The sequence below is a fragment of the Sordaria macrospora genome, chromosome 7 (assembly GCF_033870435.1).
Source record: "Sordaria macrospora chromosome 7, complete sequence".
NCBI lineage: Eukaryota > Fungi > Ascomycota > Sordariomycetes > Sordariales > Sordariaceae > Sordaria > Sordaria macrospora.
The window spans coordinates 626,875-649,515 of record NC_089377.1 but is presented as its reverse complement, the minus strand read 5'-3'; the positions used below and the strand labels follow the sequence as shown (position 1 = coordinate 649,515).

Below are 22,641 nucleotides of genomic sequence, written 5' to 3'. Positions count from 1 at the left end.
GTCAATATGAAGATCCAAAAGCTGAGAGATTCCTGAGATATCCGTGGAGCCAGTTGTGTGCTTATCACTTGGGCGCATATGTTGGTGTTAAAATGGACCCCCTTCTGTGACGGGAGTTTCCCCAAATCCAAAAAGATGTCGTCGCGAAGATGCAATGCAGCCGTTTGTCTTTCAGTTTTGGATGTCTGTTATGGAGGTACCCTTGTACCGGGTCTCTTGAAGCTATCCAATCATGTGCGCATGCAGAGCAGGATTGCTCCACTCCGGCTCGTCTTATCGTGGAAACTCAACTGCAATGGACTTCTTTTCTCCTTCTCATCTCAAACACCAAATCCCGTCCATCTTCTCCAGTTCCCCCAACATCTTCACCCACCAGGTTCTTCTCTCACAAATTATCCATTCTTGCGTCTACGTCTCCAGTAGTCAATTCGCCATGTTGTGAGTGATCACGCAGCAGTCAATTGACCAAAACTCAAATAATTATTCGGAATCAACATGAAGACCATACATATCTTTGCCTGTCCCCACAACTGGCAAGTGAGATCATGAGGGATTGCTCATGGATCTGTCCGATTCGGAGGGTCTCGAGCTGGATATGAGTATCCATCCGCTCGATGGGCTAGACGAGCACACGTGAGAACGCCCACCTTCGCTTCCAATGGCCACAAAACTCGAAGTGTACCACCACATTCAATGTCAACGGGACTTGATCAACCTCGGATCCAAATACTCAAAGTAGCCCGAGCTTGCTTACGGGGAACGCGGGATGATATAAAGTGGCCACCGAGCCCACCGCCCAGCTGAGGAACGCCTCCGATAACTATGGCTCAAGTCGTGTTACATTTGAGGGGTCTCATCATTCGGACAGCGTCATGGCCGGTCAAAATGCGTCCCATGGGTTGCAACCATATTCACTTTATCAGTGCCACATTCTTGCTTGACCCGGAATCACAGTCGGAGATGCTGGGGCTGGATCAACAGGATTCAAATGCGCTGGACGGGAAAACGGAAGCAGGCCGACATGATGATGTGCCGTCACACACACCTCGCTTACACCCAATCGGACTCTTTGGCCTCGAATTTCGGACTTGATGTTGACAACGACTCGCGTCGAGTATATTTATATGAGAACCAGCCGTCACTTCTTCCCTTGACCATGGTCCCATACGCAGCGCTCACCGAAACTACAACATGGTCAAGTCACGGTCTTCCTGGTCTTGTCGCTTGCCGGCTCTGATACGCACATTTCTGATCCTCTTAACCGCTCCTCTCCTGGCCATCGCGACCGCAGACAACAAGGCCAGAGAAACCCCATGGATCGGCTGGGGTGGCAGCAACTACAACAACCGTTGGGCCTCGACTAACTCCAAGATCTTTTCTTCCAACATCCGCAGCGTTTCCGAGCACTGCCATGTTCCCGGCTATGGAGGTGGTATAACCGCTACGCCTTCCGTTGCCGAGGGAATCGCCTACTTCCCCGCCTGGAACGGCTCACTCGTAGCCTTCGACTACACCTCCTGCAAAGTCAAGTGGGACATCAACGTCACCCAAGTGATCCTCGACTACGCCCCCGTCGACCCCCTCCAAGCCGCCGTTGCGCCCTATCCAGTCTCTCGAACCACCCCTCAGCTCGATCTAGAAAACAACATCATCTACTTCGCCACCCTCTGGAACGCCCTCCTCGTCGCCGCCGACCTCAGGACCGGCAAAATCCTCGCCAAGCACCGAATCAACGCCCACCCCTTGGCCCAAGTCACCCAATCCCCCACCCTCCTAGGCGACATCGTCTACTCGGGCGCCTCCTCCGCCGAAGAAAGCGTCGGTTTCCTCCCGGGTGTCAACTACACCTGTTGCACCTTCATCGGCAACGCAATCGCCGTCCGCTTCAACCGCAAAGCCCGCAAATTCACCACCCTCTGGGACGTCCCCATGATGCCTCCCAACGACGACCCCTCCGAGCCAGGCTTCTGGTCCGGCAGCGCCATATGGGGAAGTCAGCCGTCCATCGACCCGAAACGCCGCACCATCTTCTACGCAACCGGTAACCTCTACAGCGTTCCCGACCCATGGCTAGCTTGCACCGCCGACCCAGCGCACCCCACATGTGAGCTCCCCTCGAGAGTCTGGCAAGAAGCAGTCGTAGCCCTCGACCTGGAAACCGGAAACGTCAAATGGGTGCGCCGTCTAGGCGTCCTAGACGCATGGAGCGTCGCCTGTCTAAACGCTACTTTCGACGCAGGTCTGTGTCCGCAAACGCCCGGTCCAGACGCAGATTTCGGTATGGCGCCTGCTTTCGTCCCCGGCAAAGGCAAAAAGGGCAAAGACGTTGTCGTAGTCGGGCAGAAAAACGGAAACCTCTACAGCTTGGCAGCTGACACGGGCGATCTCGAGTGGGCGGTGTCTACCGGCCCGGGAGGTCAAGGAGGCGGGTTAACCTGGGGAATAGCAGTTGATGACCGACGGGTATATTACGTGACGGTAAACTCGGAGGGTGAGACCTGGACTCCTGCGCCGCAGCAACCGCAGTCTAGGTCGGGACCTGCCAAGAGTACCAACGGGAGCGCGTACGGAGCCGCTGACTTGGAGACGGGGGAGATCTTGTGGGAGACGCCGGCGCCGGATAATTGGCTGGTGGGAAATCCGCCGACTGTTGTGGGGGATTTGTTACTGCTTGGAAGGAAGGTTGATACGCCGGCGCAAGGTCAGCTTGTGGTGTTGAAAAAGTCAACGGGGGAGATCATCTTGGACAAAGCGCTTGACTCCCACTTCACGGGCGGGATTGCGGTGGCAGGAAAGAATCTGCTCTTTGGGACGGGCTTTCATGGGGTGATTCCTGGATCATTCTACGTCTTGTCTGTGAACTAGGAAAACGTTCACAGTTCATGGCACGTGGGACGAGCAAATCCACACAGGTAGCGGACATGTGACGGGAGTGTACAGACATGGCAACAAGCTGTCTCCAACCTCTTGAACCAAGACTAGCAATTGCTTGTTCAACTCCGCATTGTAGTCACATGCAAGTAAGCATAACTGGCTATGGTAGTTGACTGATATTAAGATGTGCTCGCATATCCAGGGCAGGCTACAGGGTACGGAAAGGTAAGGTAGGATTGCATTACAGAACTTTAAGAGTACGAGAAACTAACATGCGTTATAAGTACCTAGCTAATCATCACTTCATTTCATAAGCCTCGATCAAGCCTCAAGCTAAGAGAAAAATTCAACCAACCAACAAAACACCCTCTCTCCTTCGAAACGAATAAATATCCAAATCTCCGACATACTACATCCAATCCCACTCAATGCCAGTTGACGACACCATTGTTGGTATGAACATACGCAACAGCAGCAACAAACATACCCACATTATCCGCACTCGGGATGATATCGCGGAGCCCATCCACTCTGCCTATATACATCGTGCCGACCGTGTTCAGGTTATACACCGACACATCATTCAGCGGGCCCTCCAACGAGAAGATGTTCTTCTGGCAGTTCCTAGCAGCAATGCACGTCTCCTGGTCGTAGTTATCGAAGAAGCTGTAGAGGCCGGCGCCGTACACGCGAACACCCCTGCTATTCACGATCCTCAATCCCCATCCGTCCTGGCCGAGGCCAAACAGGGGATCATGGAAGCGGGGATCGGCAGGGAACGGCAACCGCGCGTCGGGGTTGGGCTGGTAGTACGCCGTCTCGGTCTGGATCTGGCCCATCTCGATGTTGTTCGTGTTCCACAGCTGGTACTCGTACATCTGATGATGCTCGGCGCTGGTGCCGATCAGCCAGATCTGGCCCACGACGGACTCGATCAACAGGCCGCGGCCGACGTACACGGTGATCTGCGAATTGTTGGCTTCGTCCTCGATGTCGTGGTCCGCCACCCAGAACCAGCAGTTCTCCATGTACAGGCCGGACGAGGGCGCCGTGATGTGCATGCTCATGAAGGCGGCGATGCAGTCCTCGTTGATGTTGGTAGGAATGTTGGCATCGGTCAGAGGTGTCTTGGCGCACTGCGCCAGCTGAAGTTCGGAGCCCGCGAACCCGCCGATGCGCACGTGCACGTCCCACATGCCCGAGGGACCGCCCTGGGCACCAGCACTGGCGAGGTTATACTGGATGCCAATGGCGCCGGCCTGTTGGCCGCGCGTGGACACGATGGTGTCAGACCACTCGATTCTGCCCGGCTGGCCTGGAAGACCAATTTGTACGACGGGCCTGGGGATGAGAAGGTTGTTGAAGTAGGGACCGGCGGAAACGATCTGCGGGTACGCCTCGCCTGTGATGCGGGTGCCAGGGCGAATGAAGACGGTGCTGGTGACGATGTACTGTCCGTGGTCGATGTAAGCGACCTTGCCCTGCTCGGCGGCGGCAGCGAAGAGGCGGTTGAGCGCGAGGGTGTCATCTGTCTCACCGTCGCCAGTGGCGTTGAAGGAGCGCGCGCTGAGGAAGGAAGAGGCGGGCAGCTCGGTGTAGAGAGGCTTAGAGCGGGCGTAATAGCGGCCATCGGAGCCAATCAGACTGGCAGGACGCGCGAAGGGGGTGAAGGTGCCCGTGATGGGAGTGCCGGGAGTGTTGTTGAGGGCGGTGGCCGTGTTGTACTCGTTGCCCTTGCCCCAGGCGGTGATGACAGTGTTGGTGGGCGTGCCGACGAGGGCAACGCTTCCGGCGCCGTCCTCGTTGCGGATGGCGACGGGGACGTTGTCCAGCGCAATGTTCTCGAAGATGAAGTTGTTGACGGATCGCGTGTCCACGGCAGCGGCGGCATTGCCAATCCGGATGCCGATGGGGGTGTTGCGAATGGAGCTGTCGAGGATGGTGATGGAGCCGACCGAGTAGAGACCCAATGTGTTGGGGCCGTCGCTGACTGCGGTGAAGTCAAAGCCAACGCCGCAGTTGTTGATGCTAATGCCTTGGTACGTCCAGCCCCAGGACCAGATCTGCCGGATGGCGGTCTGGACGTTGTTGAACACCAGGTTGCGCATGGTGAACTGCTGGTTACCAACTTGAAGACCATAGCGGCCACCGTTGAAGGTCAGGTCGCCGAGGTAGCCACCTGATCCCTCCTCCATGAAGATGCCCTGCTGCGTTGTCTCGGGGTCTGTGGACATCCTGAACTCGACGTTTGTGATGGAGGTGGCCTGCGAGGAAGGCCAGTGGATACCTGCCAGACCTGCCCTAGGATCTGTGGTTGGTGGCGCAGCTATCATGTCAATGACGAAGTTGGAAATCTGGCGCCAGAAGACGTTGGTAGCGGTCCAGGCTAGTTCACCACCATCCTGGTATGGGTTGCTGTCAACGACATAAAGCCCAGTGAAGTTTCCGCTGGCCTTGATCACGGGCCGGCACCTTGCGTTACCGATGATCTGGGTGTAGTAGAAATCTCTGATGGGTCGGGAGACGAGATAGGTGCCAGGCGGGAAGTAGACGAGAGCCGGAGTCGTGGTGGAACCATCACATCCAGGGCCGCATCGGTTGCCGGAGCTGATAGCGGCGTTGATGGCGTCGGTGTCATCGTTGATGCCATCGCCTCGGGCGCCAAATTCCTTGACGCTGCGGAAGACACGATAGTTCGGAACAGTGGCATAGGGAGCGAGGCCTTGGTGGGCAATGTTTTCGAGCCAGTAGTCGCTGCAAGCAGTCGGGCTGGCAGTGGACGTGGTGGAGGTGGTGGTGGTGGTGGTGGCGGTAGTAGTACCAGTAGTTGTGGTGGTACCAGTAGTTGTAGTGGTGCCGGTGGTTGTGCTGGTGTCGGTGGTTGTGGTTGTACTAGCGCCGGCGGTGGTGGTGGTGGTGGTAGTTATGGGTGAACTTCCATTGCCATTGTACGGAGGGAAACCACCACCGTGGGTACCGTTGCCGTTAAACGGGGGGTAGCCGTGAGTGCCGTTGGAAGAAAACCCGGGGGGTCCGCCATGGCCACCACCCTGGCCTCCGCCATAGCCATCACCAGTTCCATTGTAATAGCCTCCTCCTCCGGGACGACCACCATGGGCACCAGCATGATGACCCATGCCATGATTGCGAGGACCGTGCGGGTGGCAGGGAGAGGCAACCACACCCGAAACTGGAACAAGAGGGAGAAGCCCTATTAGGGCAGGGAAGAACGAGTGGCTGCGCATCCTGAAGAAAGTGTGCAAAGAGTGACTGGATGCGACGAGTGAACTATCTGGTTAGCATGAAGAGAAAATATGATGCCCCTAGTCCCGGTAAAGACAAGAAGATGATCTGCTCTTCTTCATCAGGAAACGGGGATGGGAAGGAGCGGATCTTACATGGCTTTAAAGGAGATTCAGCGGGTCACTGATGCGCGCAGGTTGTGCCCATGGGGAAGGAAGTCGCGAACCCAACAATGATCGATCCGGGGAAGGAACTTGTTGAAGAGCGGAATTCGAGACAATGGGCAGGGGCTTGGGAGATTTGCATGGACATAGCATGGGCCAGAATCCCAAGTGGCAGGGCAGTCAGTCAGTCACCATGGGAACGGAGAACGGAGAGGAGATGATATACAAATCTCAGCTTCATGCCTAACAAGCCTCGAAAAGACTGGCCAAGGCATTTGGACATGGTGACAATGAATGCAGGTCCCGTCCATTACGTCCACCACACCCTCAGGCACTTGGCTCGTGATGGTGTGGACGATTGTCGATCACCTTCAACTACCCCTGCATATTTGCATCCTCTCGGAGAAAAAAAGAAAGAGGAAAAGCAATTCGACTGCGAATCCCTTCACATGGTGGGCTTTCAAGCCTAGGCCTATGACACGTTGTATCCCTTCCCAGCTTTCAGTCAGCTGCCTCCGCTATCTTTCCATATTCACATTTCCTCTCATTTATCAACAGTTTTCAGCGGTCAAGTAAGTGTAAGTCACTTTCATCATTCAATCTACACTTACAACCGGCACTCGAAATTCGAGAATCCATCCCGCCCACATAGTATGTCATTTTTTCCAGGGATAAGCCAGCCACAAGCCTTTCCAAGCGGTCCCAAGCGGTCCCAAGCCATGAAGCCGGAAGGAAGCTAATTCCCGAAGAGGACTCATTGATGTCAATGGGGAAAATAAAGAAAGTTAAGATTAGCGACAAGGGAGTGGTGAACGAGACAGGGGTTAACACTCAAGAGGCAATGGACAGGGGTAGGTAGGACTTACAAGACACCAACAGACGCGGTCTGCTCAGGTACACGCACACGTCCCGATTCCCGTACCTACTTCAACCAATGGGGACCGGCTCCAGACCTCCTTTTGCTCAACGAGCTCACAAAAGTTTCTGGGCGAGAATGAGGTCGACAAATATTGGTGTAAGCTTTTCTTGGTGATTTCCAGACGCCCGTCTTTGTTGTGAGAGGTGCAAGAGGCTTTCAATCCAGGTACGCGTCAAGTGTTGTGCCCCTTTTTTTCCTTCTTTCTTTGTTTTGTGCTGTGCTTTTTTGGCCCTCCTCCTCCTCGTGCATGTCACAATGCTTTTTTTGCCCTCGATTTGTCATTTTAGGAAGCAGACGTCACTTTGAGGTAGGGACATTGTATTCCGACTGGGCAGGATGGCAACTCTTGGCCGCTTGGAAAATTCGTATTTCTTTTCAAGGCGTTGTGATGTGTTCTGCCCGCTTCACACACTTGCATCTATTGAAGGCGGATGGGAACCCGTGATGGGTGTGGCGCACGCGGGCTCGGAGCGTGATTCGGCGACACTGTGAAAGCCTCAAGTCAACGGCAAGGAGAAGCCGATTCCCGACAACGGATGCGGTGCCAAACCCGGCTTTTAGTCGGCCTGACGGATGGTAAATATTCCGTGGTAGGTTCAACGCGGCATTGGTTGTCGCCATGTCCAATCTCTCCTTTCATGGTTTCGAGTTGTGATACCTACCCTGGTGACATGGACGAATCTGATGCAAGTTACAATATTGACTCAAATTCAACGCCGAAGCAGGAGGTATGGTATGGCATCCTTGCACGATCGGCGTCAAATTAGCACGCATGTCTGAAGATTAAACAGCCACCTTGGAAGTTTGTCCCGGCGGCGATCATCGAGAAGTTTATGTCGCTACCCATTGCTTTGCCGCTCCGGATTCCGATAATGGTTCACAATGCATGAAAGCCGCAAAGTCCAATGGAATTCCTTGGGATGTGTGTTCAGTGAATCACACGGTTCCTGCATTGGCTCTTGTACAACGGCAAGCGGGGGTGGTGTTACCTCACCTCATGATGGAAGGACAATTTCAGCCCCAGTGCCGGGTCGCGGGGTTGAAAGTGAACTGAGGGGGTCTCATGAGAACGAAGGCCTTGCAATACTCGGGAAGTCGTTGCCGTCACTGTTGATTGCTTGCGGCTCACCCCCGCTCTCTACAAATATCATGGGGAAGCTGCGATGCAAGATCTTCTGCCCTAGGGATCGAGTTCCCGGAGCAAACATGTAGTTTTGCAGGGAATTTCATCGTGACACGGCAGAACCTCAATATGGGGAACGGCGGCGAATCCATTCAGTCATGAGCGCCGTGGGAATTTGTCATTCACCGGGGTTCCCAAGCACTGTAGACGATGCATGTGCTCTTCATGAAGAGCCGCAGTGATATTGCCGAATCCGGTCAATGGCACCAGACATCAACGTTGAGTCCTGGGGTTCCAATATTGATCATGGTATGGTTTTGGCTTTGGCTTAAGAAGGAACGCGAATAACTCCATTAACCTTTCTCGGAATACTGACCGGACCTAACAGAAAGCACATTCCACAACCAAAACACCACAACATCGCAACGCGTCGAACATGAAGTTTTTGAGACAACAACATTCCACCTCCGCTACCTCGCCTTCCCAATGTCTCGTTCAAAACAAACATTAGGTGCCTACTCAACAGCATTTAAGGCACTCAATGACATGACACAACCCAGTGTCATGACTGAAACTTCTTCTTTTTCATCCACACAACATGCCCCCTACTATACCTCCATCGTCCAAGCGCGACACACCACTGACACGGCATGCCAGAAGGGCCGCCACGTTCCGTCACTGTGTAGTCGCAGTCGCAGTCTCCTAGCCTGACGTTGACTTCTTCTATGAGTGGGATAAGTCGCGATGTGGGAGCAGGCATGATGGACGGAGCCTTGAAAGATTGTCCAGCACATTTTCGTTGTAACAAGCTTGTTTTGACTGTGCAAAAAGATTCAGGGAGATGAGGTAGGTAGAGGTAGCTGTTGTTCCATGGTTAGCCTGCTTCTTTTGGAATACCCGTGTATTGCCCCAATTGCCATGCGGCTTTGTGGTCCGGATTTACAGGTTCTGCCTTCGAAACTGGCCTTAGGCCTACCCGTGCTTTTCACACAAAGTTACCTACCCACAAAAAATCAAGGTGAGGATAAGGAAGGGGCACTTCTGACCTCGTAGGATAGTTGCCCTGTCTATTCGCCGGTGCGACGGAGTGAGTGTTGAGCGTCAACCTAAGTTTGGAACTGCATGCGAACCCTTCCTTCGACAATGATTTCTGATCGCGCCTTACAAAGGCGTGAGGTTTCTTGCCATTTTGCTCGTGAATCACGATGGTTGAACGCGCCGTTATAATACAAGTAAGTTCATCAAAACGAAACCTTAAATCTAGGAGATAATAAAGTCCATCACCGGTGCAAAAAGCGTTTGTTCGATTTTTCAAAAGCCATGTGTTGCATTGTTCGACCGTTCCTCTCTTTCCCGTCATTGTTCGTCCTCTCCCCTACTCCCCCAGAAAGAAAGAAAAACACACTCATTCTGGGACAGTAACAAGACCCCAGAGCCAGCAATCATTTTATTGTTGAATGCCACCCAAAAAGATAACCGTTGGGTGACAGAAAGGATCTTACCAGCAACGGAATCTGATGATGTGGTGCAAGCTTCAACGACAGACACTGACCGGTGTTGGTCTTCCACGGGTTGCTAGTGATACCTATAGGAGGCTTAGAGAGTATAGTAGACAACTCCCATATTCATGGCTTCAAGTGGTTAATTGAACGGATTCAATTCGATCCCCAAAACATTCCTTGTTGTGTCCATCGTCATGGCCGCACACGAGTACATGTTGCTGCTCTCTTTATTGCCCTTCATAAGTCAGTCAGCTTGACATCACTTCAACAACCAATCACAAGGGCGTGTGGCTCAGTTGGTAGAGCGTTCGCTTAGCATGTTTCACCGCATGCGAAAGGTCCTGGGTTCGATTCCCAGCTCGTCCACTCCTTTTTTGCATTTTCTTTTTTGCTTCTTTATCCTCCTCCCCGCTCCTTGTCTTTTGCTCTTTCCTTTTTGCGCGCCGAAAATGAACAAATGCGTAACACGAACAAACTCGTCCAGATGTATGCATGATTTTATGAATGCGATGGAGGTCTGATAGACGATGCTTTCGGTTTGTTACGTAGTGAAAGGCAACGAAGAATTTGAACCTAAATTTCCATTGCTCTAAGGTTACCAGAGCTGTATGTAGTTTTTGCTTTCACCTTTCTGAACGAAACTCATCATACTACTCTTTATGGAGTTGGTTTCCCTTTCTTTCCCTGTCTTTATTTTCAATGAATGAAGCTCCTGCTTTTCAACCCACTCATGCATGAATTGCTGACCTGAATGTTTGTTTCCATTTCGTGAACGCGATGTATCGCTTCAAAATGGAACGAACAACTGCCATAGCTATACCACAATCACAATCATATCAAGAAAGGAACTACCAGACAGCGAACGGCATAATATAGCATTGGGGCATGTTTATCAAACTGGTGCACCCATAATCACATGCACACAGAGAGAGAAAGAGAGAGAGAGAAGCAGAACTAAAAGAAAAGGAAAAAAAGAAAAAAAAAGCACAAAAAAAAGAAATTCTTATGATCCGACTGAGGCTCGATCTCAGGACCTTCAGTGTGTTAGACTGACGTGATAACCAACTACACCATCGGACCAGTTGTGGATATCTGATTTAGTAGGGACTAGTGCATATCTAGTCACACGTGTGGTCCACAAAACACATTTGACAGTTCTTCCCCATCGACATCCCGAAACTACAGTTTTGCAAAGAAAAAAAAAATCATCGCTGATATCTATGGCTGTGCTAAAACGCTATATATGAATGACATGGGACCTTTCAGAATGCATCATCTTCCACTCAAAAAGTCGGAGCAATCCTTGCACTCATCCCCCCTCTTTCCCCCGTTCCATTCGCACCAGCACCGACGGTAGTGCCTGTTCCCAACCTAAACGCCCTCAACGAGTTCGTCGACAGCTTATTGCTCACATGAGTATTACTCCTCGACAGCGTTTGCGCCTGCGTTTGCGCCTGTGTTTGCGCTTGCCCCTGACCCTGAACTGAACGCCCCGGCACCGACCTCATACTCATCGCCCTACTCAGCGCCCTTTGCCTACCAGTAGACATACCACCGTTCATACCACCGTTGTGACTCAGCGCAGACATGGATGACAAAGGAGCAGGCGGCATTGAGGTTCCTCTAGAACGCACATTAAGCTTGCCCATCATCACATTCATCGCAGTAGCGGCATCAACGGGAGCAGGAGGTGGTGGCGGAGTAGGCGGTGCTCGGACGGGATATCGCGTGTCGTGATGGCTGTGAACACTGTGACCACCGCTCGGCAGGACGGGGAAGGGGGACGAGGAAGTGACTGAGGCGGTGGAACTTCTTCTGTTGAGACCTCTTCCGCTCATGAGTCTCTCCAATGACGATGCTCGCGACCTGTTGTATGCGTAGAGGTTCTGCGCTGCGGTCATGGGTGTTCGCATGCTCGCTTTCACGGAAGGTGACCTGGTTGATCTTCCGCTGGAGGGTGGTGTCGGTGGTCGACTGCCGGCTTGCATCATCGCCGCTTGCTGCTGCTGCTGCTCTTGTTCTCGTTGCTCTACGGTAGCTTGCAATTGCTCAAAGGTCATCGGCATTGAAGGCATTTTGCTCAGTCGCCTAATCGCACGCATGTTTTTATCGATGAACGTCGACATGGCCCTGACCGCCATACTGTTATCATGTGTAGCCATTGCCGTAGTCTCCGTGGGCGGCGCATCCGCTCTCGCCATGTGCATTGCGTTGAGCGATTGGGGATGAGGCTTGGGCTGGGAGGCATTCCGAACACTCGTTTGGACGCGGCTCATAACCGCATCAAAGTCCACGCCAGCGTTTTGGCGCTGAGCTGGAATGAACGCCGGCGCAGCGCCCAAGACAGCCTCTTGTGTCAAGATGAAGAATGAGCCGTCCTGAATCTTCATGCGCACCAGGTTCCATCGTGCCCTGGCGGGGTTCCTCTCAATTTCCGGCTGGTAGACCTTGTGCTGAGCAAGTTTGGCGTAGAAAATCTCGAGTCGCTTCGCCATACGTTCGAGGGTCTGCATGAGGAAGCTGGAAAGGGCAGTCACCCGTTGATCATCAGTAGCCAAATCCATCGCCATGATGCTTCCAAAGGCGTCCATGCCATGACAGGCTTCCTCGCGAATGTCCTCCAGCAGCTCGACATCAAGTTCAACACTTTTGGCCGCATAGTCCATGATGCCCCTCTCGGCAAAACGAGCACCATTGTTGTCGCTGACAAATTGTCCAATGAGCGTCACTTCCTGAGATGTGGCAACCGCGTCCGGCGATGTCTTTGCTCGTGCAATAGTACCGAGCACGTCTGGAAGCCTGGCTTCGGCGCCGACAGCCGCTGAGTCTGCAAGTATAAAGGAGAGCTTCAGGACCAATTCCTGAAGCTTGGGCCCAAAGAGCGCGGAGAATCCACCCTGAAGGAGACGCGACTGATACTCGTAAAAAGTTCGAACACCCAAACCGACATTGACCAGGTGTTCGCGGGACCATATGTTGACAGCGCCCCGGAAGAAATTGTCGTTCGTCCCATCATCATCCACACCCATGATCTCGTGCATTTGGAACTGATGAGCTACAAGTGTTTCTACCGCTGTACGCAGATACGCAGCCCAGAGATCATACAGATCACCGAGCTCTGGGCAGCGGTGAAACTCAGGCTTGGGTGCAAGCTGGCCGACAAAATACTTCGTAAGCAAGCTATTAACCTCGGGGTTGTTGGTATGCGCCAGGTTGTCAAACGATTTGGAGCAGTCGCCGCCAGCGTTAGATTTGAGGATGAGTGTGCCTCCCGGGTGCATAGGACAGAAATCCGTAACGTCATAGGCACTCCCATGAACGCCGATCCAGATGCGACCACCCGGGCGGTGACCGGTTTGACGTGCTAGCTGGGAAAGAGGAATGGTAAGAAGGTTGCAGGGCAGCGGCTTGGGCGTCATGAAAACGTCCAGCATAAAGCGACGTTCGGCAAAGGCCTTGTTGATGATCACTTCAACAGTCTCCATTGTAGCGCTGCAGTGGTTGTACAAGGCCTTGCGAATACCGTTCATGACTGAGTCAAAAACAGCGACAGACCCGCAAACGTACAAGTAGCCTCCGAGTCCGCCTTGTTTCTTGGACATAACAAGCTCGGAAATCGTGGCAGCTTGCTCCACTACGAGAGCGTCGATATACCGAGGTGGCATCTCTTTCTCAACAAGATCGTGGGTCCTCTTGTCATATACGAGACCTCTTGTATCGCGGGAAAATGCCAGATGAGCCTCCATAAGGCCGGCATCAATGTAGTCCCGTAACTCATCCTCGTAGCAGAACTTGTCGCGCGACTGAACTCCGAGATAGAGCAGATCCCTTCCAGCCGAGTTCTGATGAGAAGCGAGCCTTGCCTGCCAGAAGCTGCGGAAAGGAGCAATGCCGCTACCGCCAGCAAAGTAGGCACAGGGCGCTGCACGATCGATAGGAAGTTGGAAGTTGAGGGGCCGGGACACTCCGATCAGGATCTCTTCTTCTGCCTCGATGAACTCATCGCTGGATAAAACAAAGGGGTTAAGGAAACCACTTCCGACACCTGCGCATGCAATTTCCTCGTCGCCGGCAAATGTGGAACAAAGCTTGTACTCGGCACGGGAAATGGTCAAGTCGACAGTAGATGGAAGTAAATCCCGCGAGTAAGTGGAAATCGAGTAGGTCCTAGGCACTTCGACAGCAACGAAATCGGCAAGCCACGCCAAATCACCTGTAAGGTCAAATGCACGATCCCAAATGGTAGGATCGGTATCGGCCACTGCACCCTGGAGCAAGTCGCCCAGCGTTCCCTGAACAGGCCATTCGTCGGTGGCTAGAACCTGGAGTACTGTATTAGATGACGCTCGAAGCAGGTCATGGACTTTGAGAGCAAGGTCCTTGGTGATTGGAGCAATATGGCCTCTCCTCAAGATATCCTTCACGATCAACACTGGGGCAGGTGAATGTGAAACTGCACCCAAGTGCTGGGAGAAGCGTTCCCACTTCCGGTTCAGAGCGACTCGAGTATCTAGGTAATCTCCTAGCCCGAGCGCTGCGGCAACCTTGGCGCATTCTTCCCAGCTGTTTAGAGGCATCACGGCAAGTCGATCGCCTGGCTGCCAAGTGATGCCCGTGTTTTCTATATCGAGAGTTACCATGGCGAGAGAGCGATTAGGGTCCGAATCAACGAATGAACGGCTTAGGACTCGAGACCGGTACCGACATTCCTCAAAGGTGCCGCGCATCTCGTGAGGTTCGACGGAAATATTGCCGCGATACGGCTCAAGGCGCTCTTTCATGGCCTCCGAGAACTGCTTGTGCGTTTCCTCCCAAGGCCTGGCGTTTGAGTCTGGAGCGCCTGATAATCCATTGGTTTCGCTCCGGCCAGTCTTGCCCGCAACCTCAAGAAGACCGAATACCTTGTATCGATGGGTACCCATGAAACCTCGTTCGCCAGTATAGGCTTCAACAATGCCATCAAGTACACCCATAAGCCTTGGATCTCCTGACTGCTGAACAAACTCGGGAATACGGTAGTGGTACTCAATGGCAGCAATAAAAGCCCTCCAGTTGGAAGGCAACCATGCGCGCAAGTGGATGCCCTCAGCGCCAAGGAAAGAGTTGTACTTTTTGCGACCCAGAAAGGCATCCATGACCAGATACGGAGGGAACTGTAAACCAGATGAAGCCGGGCAACGCTTGCTCAGGGGTGCTGAAAACCTTGCCCACCGCACCCACTGGTGACCTGGGACGTAATTCTCTCCAGAGTACGGGTTGGTGTTAATGGTGTGAAAGGCGTTGGGCATGCGCTCGAGTATTTCCTTGAGGCGGACTAGTTCCCGTAGCAGCCCCTCGGAATTCCTGTTCATCACATGTTCCTGGCAGCTGGCAATGGCATCGGGCCCATGTTGAAAAGAGGCTGATGTATCCGCACAGCCTTTTTGGAAAGCCATTTCTGTTCTCTCGCCAAAGATGGGCCACCGGGTTTCCATGTTATCGAATCTGCCAATATAAGGATACGTAGAATTAGGATCTCTGAGCTTCATGTTGAAGGAAGTCTGGTCGAAAAATGTGAGATGTGGAATGGGTCGGCCGATTCGGTGGGAAACCTGGAGAAATGGGACAGCGATGCATCGCGGTATCCCGATAAACTCGTCACCGAGGTCATCACCCATCTCGCAAATGGGTTTGAACTTTGTAGGATTGACCGTGACGCCTTGGTTGCCGTCGTACTTTTCCTCATAGCGGTAGGTGTGGCACAACAATCCAAGAGTGACGTGGGCGGCCCAGAGAGCCTTGTCTGGAATGATGTTGGCTGTCGCTTCGACCAGCGGCAAGACAGCGATTGACTCGCGCCCACGACCCCTTGCAAAACAACCCGGCATGCGTTCGCAGAGGTCAGACCATATCCTTCCCGGGGAGTTGGCAAGAGCGCCGGCAGCCTCATTGTAGTCGGGAGGGCAGAAGCCATGTTCAGCGCTGAGATAGCCATCCTTCCAACCTGTTGCCGGACCTATCTCCTCGGCCCGTAACATGACTTGCCTCGCCGGCGCACCTAAGGCTGCTGCAAGGACATCGTGCTCAGGGGCTGTGAGGGTGTCAATATTCTTGACAGCTCTTATCTCGCGGACTGATGGTATATTTTTGTACAGCAAGTCATTGATGGACTTGCGCTCCCTGCAAAGGTGTCGATCGTCAGCGTTATCCTTATCCGAAACCCAAGGTAAACGTTGGGGGCTGATGGAACAAACCTCATACGAAGCCACTCCTCTGCATCAACTCCACGCGGGATATCAAAGGCGGCATGGATATCACCAGGCTGAGAGTATCCTGAGAACGAGCAACCACGGGGTCCAAGACGACTGCTAGATCTGCTCTGGCCGGACATGGAACCTGCAGGGCATTGGGCACCCGCCATACCTGACATAGGACATGACTGCATTGTCGAGAAAAAGATATGGGAAAGAGGTGTTGAGAAGGCCTCTTTGGGTTGATATGTTGGACAAGGTAATCGGAACCTTGGGCTGCCACCAAGATTCGACTTGGCGGTATATAAGAGAACGAGCAGACACTAACACTCGAGGTGATTATTGCAATTTTGTAACAGGGTGACCTCGAGTGACTGAGGCCAAGATCCGGCTGGCGATGGTAAGTGCCTGAGATGTGTCAGTGGCCGGATGGCTGGTCGGACTGATGTGGTGAACAAACCAAATGGGGTTTTTCGTTTGGTGAGAACCTCTCTAGCCAGGCCCTCCAAGTACTTGGATATCCAACTACACTGCAACAACGAAAGATGGCGTTCTCCGTTGGTGTTCGTTGGAGCTTGCAGCTAATACGTGAAACAACTTGTTGAATGAACAAACAATAAGACGTAGAGAAGGGCAGCCACTGGCTCCTATACCTCTATGAAGAAAGGGGTATCACAAACAACGGCCACCAGGGCGAGATAGAATGAACGGATGAAGGGCGAAGAGGCCAGGTGGGAAAAGCAGTATAGCAGTCAGCAAAACATGGCTGAGGAGAGACACAAGCGGGATTAGGAGGTGGTATTAAGTAGAAGAGGTCTGGCTTTTGGGACCGAGTTAGCATCACTTCCTGCGTCGAGATCATCCATGGACCTTGTTCAGCCGCCTTGGTGTTTACGCCGGCCACATTGTCCAAGCCGTGGTACGGGAACAGGTTGAGAAGCCACTCAGACTCCCAGATTGGATCAAGCTCCCTGTGACAGATCCGGATTAAGCTCCGCCTGGGATACACATTCGCTAATCGTATTCGTCTGGGGAGTAGGAGATGGACAGTCGCAGTCATCGACGCGCGGCGATGACTAGCTGCGGGATTCTGGAACATGGCTGCACTTTGGAACCTGAGCACATTTTATCCTGGAGAAAAGGGAACGAGGCAGCATTGGGCGACCCAGGAAAAAGGGGGACCATGTCGTTGCCTCCTTGTTGACCATGGGCATTGTGATGTTGGCGGCCAGTGGACATGGCTGAAACACACCACCGGGATATCGTCTGAAATGAGTGCCGTCACCTTGACCCATCACCATAGTCGCCGTTGTTTCACGTTGCAGTGAATGTTCGGGCATGGGTCGGGGGAGCGTTGCTATGAGTGGAAGAGAAGTTGCAGCTGAGGTCAGGGACGTCGTCGGGAACGGGATGTGGGAGAAGAACCAGAAATGGAGGAACGCAAAGAAGACGCGGGCAGGCAATTGAACTACTTGGTCTGAGCGTAGAGCTTGCTGAAGATTGACCAATCATGAATCCCAATTAACACAATATGTGGGCTTTTGGTGGATCCCTTTTGATACCTAAAGACTCCTGCCAAGAGTTCCAGTCGCTCCTCTCATCTTGCACTTTCCAACTTCAACACCAAACATCGCTCACATCACGTCTGGCAACGACCATAGACGCGCGTCGTCCACTATATTGCCCGCTCCATGCCAGGTTTCAACTGCACTTTCCCCCATATCATCACCACACCACTCTTGCCGATACAGATCGTAGGAAGGCGCGGCAAGCTAAGGTATAGGTAGAAGTCATGGTGTTACCGTCACCTGCCGCCCGAGATCGATACTCCATTCCGCTTGCTGGCATTGTCCCAAATCCGCAACTGCATCCCGTTGGTATCAACCACCTCCCGTCAAAATGGCACTTGCTCGACTGGGCGGACAGAAGAAGACTCTCAGATTGAAAGCCACCCCTGGCGTGAAAGTTTAGCCTACCAGAATGGAATCGTTACCAGGGGAAGTTCACACATCTTTCCTCGTCTTCACCGATCGACCAAATCGCAACATCCAATTCGGCCCGTTCAGTTACTTCTTTTGAATCAATACCTTCAGTTTTCTTGCTCTTTACCTACCCAGCCGGCGCACAGACAAAAACACGTCAACTACACGCTTGGACCAGTTTCCTCTTCATTCACGGCTTCAAGTGTCTCCTGTCTTCAGTTCCCGCAGAGTTGGACATGTCCTGGAAACAGCTACTGCCATCCTTTGCCCTTTTGATGTCGTGAAAGCACCCTTTGAGAACAGCTGGGAGGAAGAGAGGTCCGGAATTCCCAACACGGAATCCGTCATTGTTGCAAAGTTGCAAGCCCGGCAGTAGGTAAACTGTCGCGAGACTTGGTTAGGTCTTTGCTGAAGCTTTTTCTCAAACAAGTCGGGAGTAGCTCACCGGTTGCCAACTGCACATCGCGTGGCTCATGCGGTTTAGTTTAGCGGTGACGATATGCTCATCTGCCTAACCTCCCGCTAAAGAAGGGAAAGAACCATCTATGGAAGTTTGGCGTCATGCTCGCATCCAGGGCAGTTATCTGCTGTTGCTTGATTTCAAGTGAAGCCTTTCGTGAATGCCTTCCCCCTGTATGTCTCGTCTCCAGATGGACAAACTGTGGAGGGCAGGTACGTTTTGTAACACTCATGGAACAGTGACCGATACTATCCTACCTGCCCAGTCAAGCCAGCCGAGACCCCCCATTGAGAGTTGAGATATTCAAGCGTTCACCAGTCTCTGGCCGTGTGTTCCTGTATGTTCGTACGTTGGAAATGTTGAATTACAAGCCAAGTTATCTTATTTCGGCTTCTCCATGGTGGGAGGCCTGACCCAGCCTACTCTCCTCATTTGAGATTTCAGTTCCCATCTCTCTTGCTGTTGTGTTAGAAACCCGTAGCGGTGACTACTGCCGAGTGCGCCTGTCGCGTAGTACGTCATGGTTAACATGGCAGGCTGAGAGGGCATTAAAGGCAGGCGGTGATCATCGATCTATACTTGCTGGCTCAGGGCAGTCAGCCTTTCCATCGCATCTTCACAATGCAGCAGTCTCTCGGACGCCTCCATACGGGAGTTACCCGTACATAAAGCAACGGACCCCAATTGACGTCGAGCAAGCTTTCTTGGAAACACCAGCGACGAAATCAGCCTCACCACTTCATAAACTATACGCTCATCTTCAGGTACCGAAACAATGGCCGCTTCAATGTTTGTTGGTCTGTCGCTTGCTTCTTCATCCACCCCATCTTCAGGTACCGAAACAATGGCCGCTTCAATGCCTGGTGGTCCGTCGCTTGCTTCTTCATCCACCCCATCTTCTGGTCCGTGGTTCGACTCTCCCAGCGACCCAAACCACCTTCACCCAGAAACACTCTTTTCTCTCCGAACCTGCTACGGCATCCTGGATCCGCCCAAGGAAATTTACGTAAAGAACGTTCGCTTCTGTGGCATTGACCAAGGTGAATCGTCCCGGGAGTTCCTTCTTGAGGTCGGCTACCATGTACGGCGAACTAAACCATCCCACGGGTGCGCCGATGCCGATGTCGTGGTTACAGTTGGCGAAGACGGCGACATCTGGCTCCCTACTGACACTCCGCACGTATTTTCGGTCCTGATACACCCCGAAACCTACATGCCTCTCATACGTGTTAGTGAAAGTCTACCAATCGGTAGCGTCGTCGTCATTCACCATGGTCACGCAGACGGTCTACCCAGAGTTAGGCAGTTTCCACCCCCTAGGTACCAAGTCAACAGCAGGGGACCAGGAGAGTTGAGAGCCTTGACGCCCGGCGAAGACTACAGTGTGACGGTGCATACTCGATATCGCGAAGCGAGGGTTGCCTATACGTTTGACGTTGTATGGGGGGACGCGCCCATTTGGAAGATCATGAACAAGGTGAAGGCGGCGTTCGTTCAACACAGTCAAAATCTGTCCCATGGCCCGACGTTCGATTCATCTGACCGCCCCTGGTTCCAGAGTGTTCAGCTTTGTAGCTCAGATCATCACCGCACAGGCGGAGAGGCTCTGGTAATGATGGGTACCACTCCCGCCCCACCTTTGTATGAATGGATTGCCATCAAGAGATTCACCAAGTCCAATGCATGGGGAAATCGAAAAGCAGCCCAAAACGAGATCAAGAAACTAAGGCTGATACGCCACGTGAGTGTCCAGACCGTGTGGTTACTTGGAGCTGAGCAGACGAACTGACCCGGTCTCGATAATAGCCTCACATCGTCGAGTATTTGGGGGACGAGTTGGATCGGTTCAGAAACGATGTGTTCTTGGGCTGGATGGACGGAAGGGATATCGAAGGCATGAGCTTCGACATCACAAGCCCTTGGTCACCGACAGACTTGTGGAGTTCCCTCCTTTTTCAGATGCTTCTCGCACTTGACTATCTGGCGGCAAGGAACATCGTCCACGAGGATGTGAAACCGGGAAACATTCTGCACAAACGACTTGGCAGCGGCTATGTTCACTTTCGACTGGCTGATTTCAGTAACAGCGGAAGATCATGGATTCGCCAGGACACGTTCTTCAGGCCGCTGTTTCGTCCACCTGAGTGGACGAACATTGTCAAAGAAAGAAAAGGCGGCACGCAACCGTCAGCCGATATATGGGCGTTGGCCATGACCATGGTGTGTGTCGCAGAAAGACCGCACGGTTCGACCGTGGCGCACGTCGTGTGGGATAAGGTGGAAAAGGGGCTCGTCTCGGAAGCTGTCGAAACACTTAGGCAACAATCCATCGAGGGAACACATAAGCTGGTGTTACTGCGGCCTATGCTATGCATCAATCCGGATCACAGGGCCACGGCTTATGACATGATCATTGCCCTCCAGATTGCCATGGGTACAGTACAGAACATGGCAGCTTTATGGGCTGCGAGTTTCCGGGTAACTCCCGAGATGGTGGAAAGTCCTCAGACTGATGATCCGGCTACTGATGTGGAACCGGATAATGCTCCAGTCTTTCAGGAGGAAGATCCCCAGGTTGATGACTCGGCTACTGATGTGGGAACGGAAGTTGATGGCGCGGCTCTTGAGCAGGAAGATCCCCAGGTTGATGGCTCGGCTACTGATGTGGGAACGGAAGTCGACGACGCGGCTCTTGAAAAGGAAGGTCTTCGGTATGATTCGGCGGTCGAGGTCGGCGTGGGAGTTCTCGGCCTGATTCCTCAGCCTGATCACTCAGTTCCTCGAACGGGAATGGGTTGGTGATTGAGCTCTTGCGAAGGAATGGAATGGATCGATTGCTGCGGACGCTGGGTGGGGTTGCTTTCTTGGACGGACTGGTTTACCGCAGCATGATCAGGAAGGATATGGAGTTAAAGAGGCAGCATAGAGAGCGTGTGCTTTAGGTACACGAAACGGAACTTAACTTGACAATATACTTTGTATTCAGACTTTCAACATGGCATGCACTTGGCTGATATAAGACGAACCGCACCGAGTGGCCGGAGTGGATCCCCGTTTCCGTGTTCGCTCGGGATCCGGTCCCGGCACCGGATTTCAACTACGGGAGTGGAATCTCCGCACCGGGACAGACAGTCGCGGACAGGCGCACACGTGAGGCCAAGCCGCCGCCGAGAACTGAGCACCGACGCCGAGGTGAAATAAACGAGGAAAAGTTGTGAGAGCTCGCAGCCCGATCCTGACGATCTTGCCGGCTTTCCGTTCCCGCCGCGCTTCCATCACCTCAATCGCCACGAAACTCGAGCTGGAATCGAAAATGCCAAGAGAGACTCCAAAAGCAGGCCAAGTCGGGCCAAGTTGCCAAGCTTGCAGATGCTGTGGGGAAGAAAAGGGGAGAAAGGTCCAACCATTGGATGAGGATGAGGAGAAAATGCGGGGGAGGCCCGGGTGTTTTCAGTTTGCTAGTTGTGAGCGGCCGGCCGGCGAGCCGACCTTTTTGGTTTGCTTTTTCGAGATCCAATGTCTCCAATGTCTCCGGCCGGGGATTGTGATCACCGATCTCAGTTGTCTTCCATTGTCGCTTGTGAAAGTGTGAAAGTGTGTAATTACACAATGTTGGCGAATGAAGTCACGGGCCAAGCCACATAAAGACAAAATGATGGTCTCTTCATCGTGTTAGTGGACGAGAGGTTGTCAACTTAACATGTTTCTTTCCTGTCACGGACGCACAGGAGACGGTGTGATGTTGGGCGTCCAGTGTTTTGTTTGGAGTTCGATTGGATTGGATTTTTGGAGATGTCCTCTGCGGTTGCCCCTGCACCGCGCATTGCTTTCACTGTGGGGAATGCATCCGTCTGGAGCCTGGGGAGTGTCGGTCTCCGCAAGGTACGTACCAAGGCGGTGCAGGAAGATTTGGACGGAAAATGTCTTTATGGAGGTGGCCAATTTAGTGTATGGAGAACTATATCTTGTATGGATCTGGACTGGTAGCGACAATAACACATCATTGGTCCGGAAGTGGTCTTGGCGAAAGAGATGGAATCGCCGATTGTTCCTGGCGCGGGCAGTTTGAAGCTGACCTGGGGAAAGACACCACACGAGTTTCCTTCTGGAACAAACACCTAAAAACGTGCACCTCTAAAATATC

At 52.8% G+C, this 22,641-nt stretch overlaps 4 protein-coding genes and 2 non-coding genes across 6 annotated transcripts; 3 read left to right on the top strand and 3 right to left on the bottom strand.

The window, feature by feature from the left end:
* Window positions 1-860: 860 nt before the first annotated feature.
* On the top strand, window positions 861-3,055 carry SMAC4_09311 (uncharacterized protein). The gene has a single exon (XM_003345042.2). The coding sequence runs from the start codon at window positions 1,192-1,194 to the stop codon at window positions 2,863-2,865; it is 1,674 nt and encodes a 557-aa protein (XP_003345090.1). The 5' UTR covers window positions 861-1,191; the 3' UTR covers window positions 2,866-3,055.
* A 50-nt stretch (window positions 3,056-3,105) lies between these two features.
* On the bottom strand, window positions 3,106-6,119 carry SMAC4_09312 (uncharacterized protein; the record flags this gene model as incomplete). Its single annotated transcript, XM_003345043.2, has 2 exons — window positions 3,106-5,808; window positions 5,899-6,119. The coding sequence occupies 2 exons, from the start codon at window positions 6,117-6,119 to the stop codon at window positions 3,300-3,302; spliced, it is 2,730 nt and encodes a 909-aa protein (XP_003345091.1). The 3' UTR covers window positions 3,106-3,299.
* Window positions 6,120-10,106: 3,987 nt separating this feature from the next.
* SMAC4_14061 lies at window positions 10,107-10,191 on the top strand. Its single transcript is given in 2 exon segments — window positions 10,107-10,143; window positions 10,156-10,191. It is a non-coding gene; the product is annotated as a tRNA-Ala (tRNA).
* Window positions 10,192-10,831: 640 nt separating this feature from the next.
* SMAC4_14060 lies at window positions 10,832-10,905 on the bottom strand. Its single transcript has one exon. It is a non-coding gene; the product is annotated as a tRNA-Val (tRNA).
* Window positions 10,906-11,068: 163 nt separating this feature from the next.
* Window positions 11,069-17,536, bottom strand: SMAC4_03811 (uncharacterized protein). Its single transcript, XM_003347665.2, has 4 exons — window positions 16,059-17,536; window positions 15,042-15,984; window positions 11,378-14,978; window positions 11,069-11,267 (listed from the first exon to the last, which is right to left on the bottom strand). The coding sequence occupies exons 1-4, from the start codon at window positions 16,247-16,249 to the stop codon at window positions 11,245-11,247; spliced, it is 4,758 nt and encodes a 1,585-aa protein (XP_003347713.2). The 5' UTR covers window positions 16,250-17,536; the 3' UTR covers window positions 11,069-11,244.
* Window positions 17,537-18,821: 1,285 nt separating this feature from the next.
* Window positions 18,822-21,944, top strand: SMAC4_03812 (uncharacterized protein). The gene is made up of 2 exons (XM_003347666.2): window positions 18,822-20,238; window positions 20,304-21,944. The coding sequence occupies exons 1-2, from the start codon at window positions 19,273-19,275 to the stop codon at window positions 21,297-21,299; spliced, it is 1,962 nt and encodes a 653-aa protein (XP_003347714.2). The 5' UTR covers window positions 18,822-19,272; the 3' UTR covers window positions 21,300-21,944.
* Window positions 21,945-22,641: the final 697 nt, after the last annotated feature.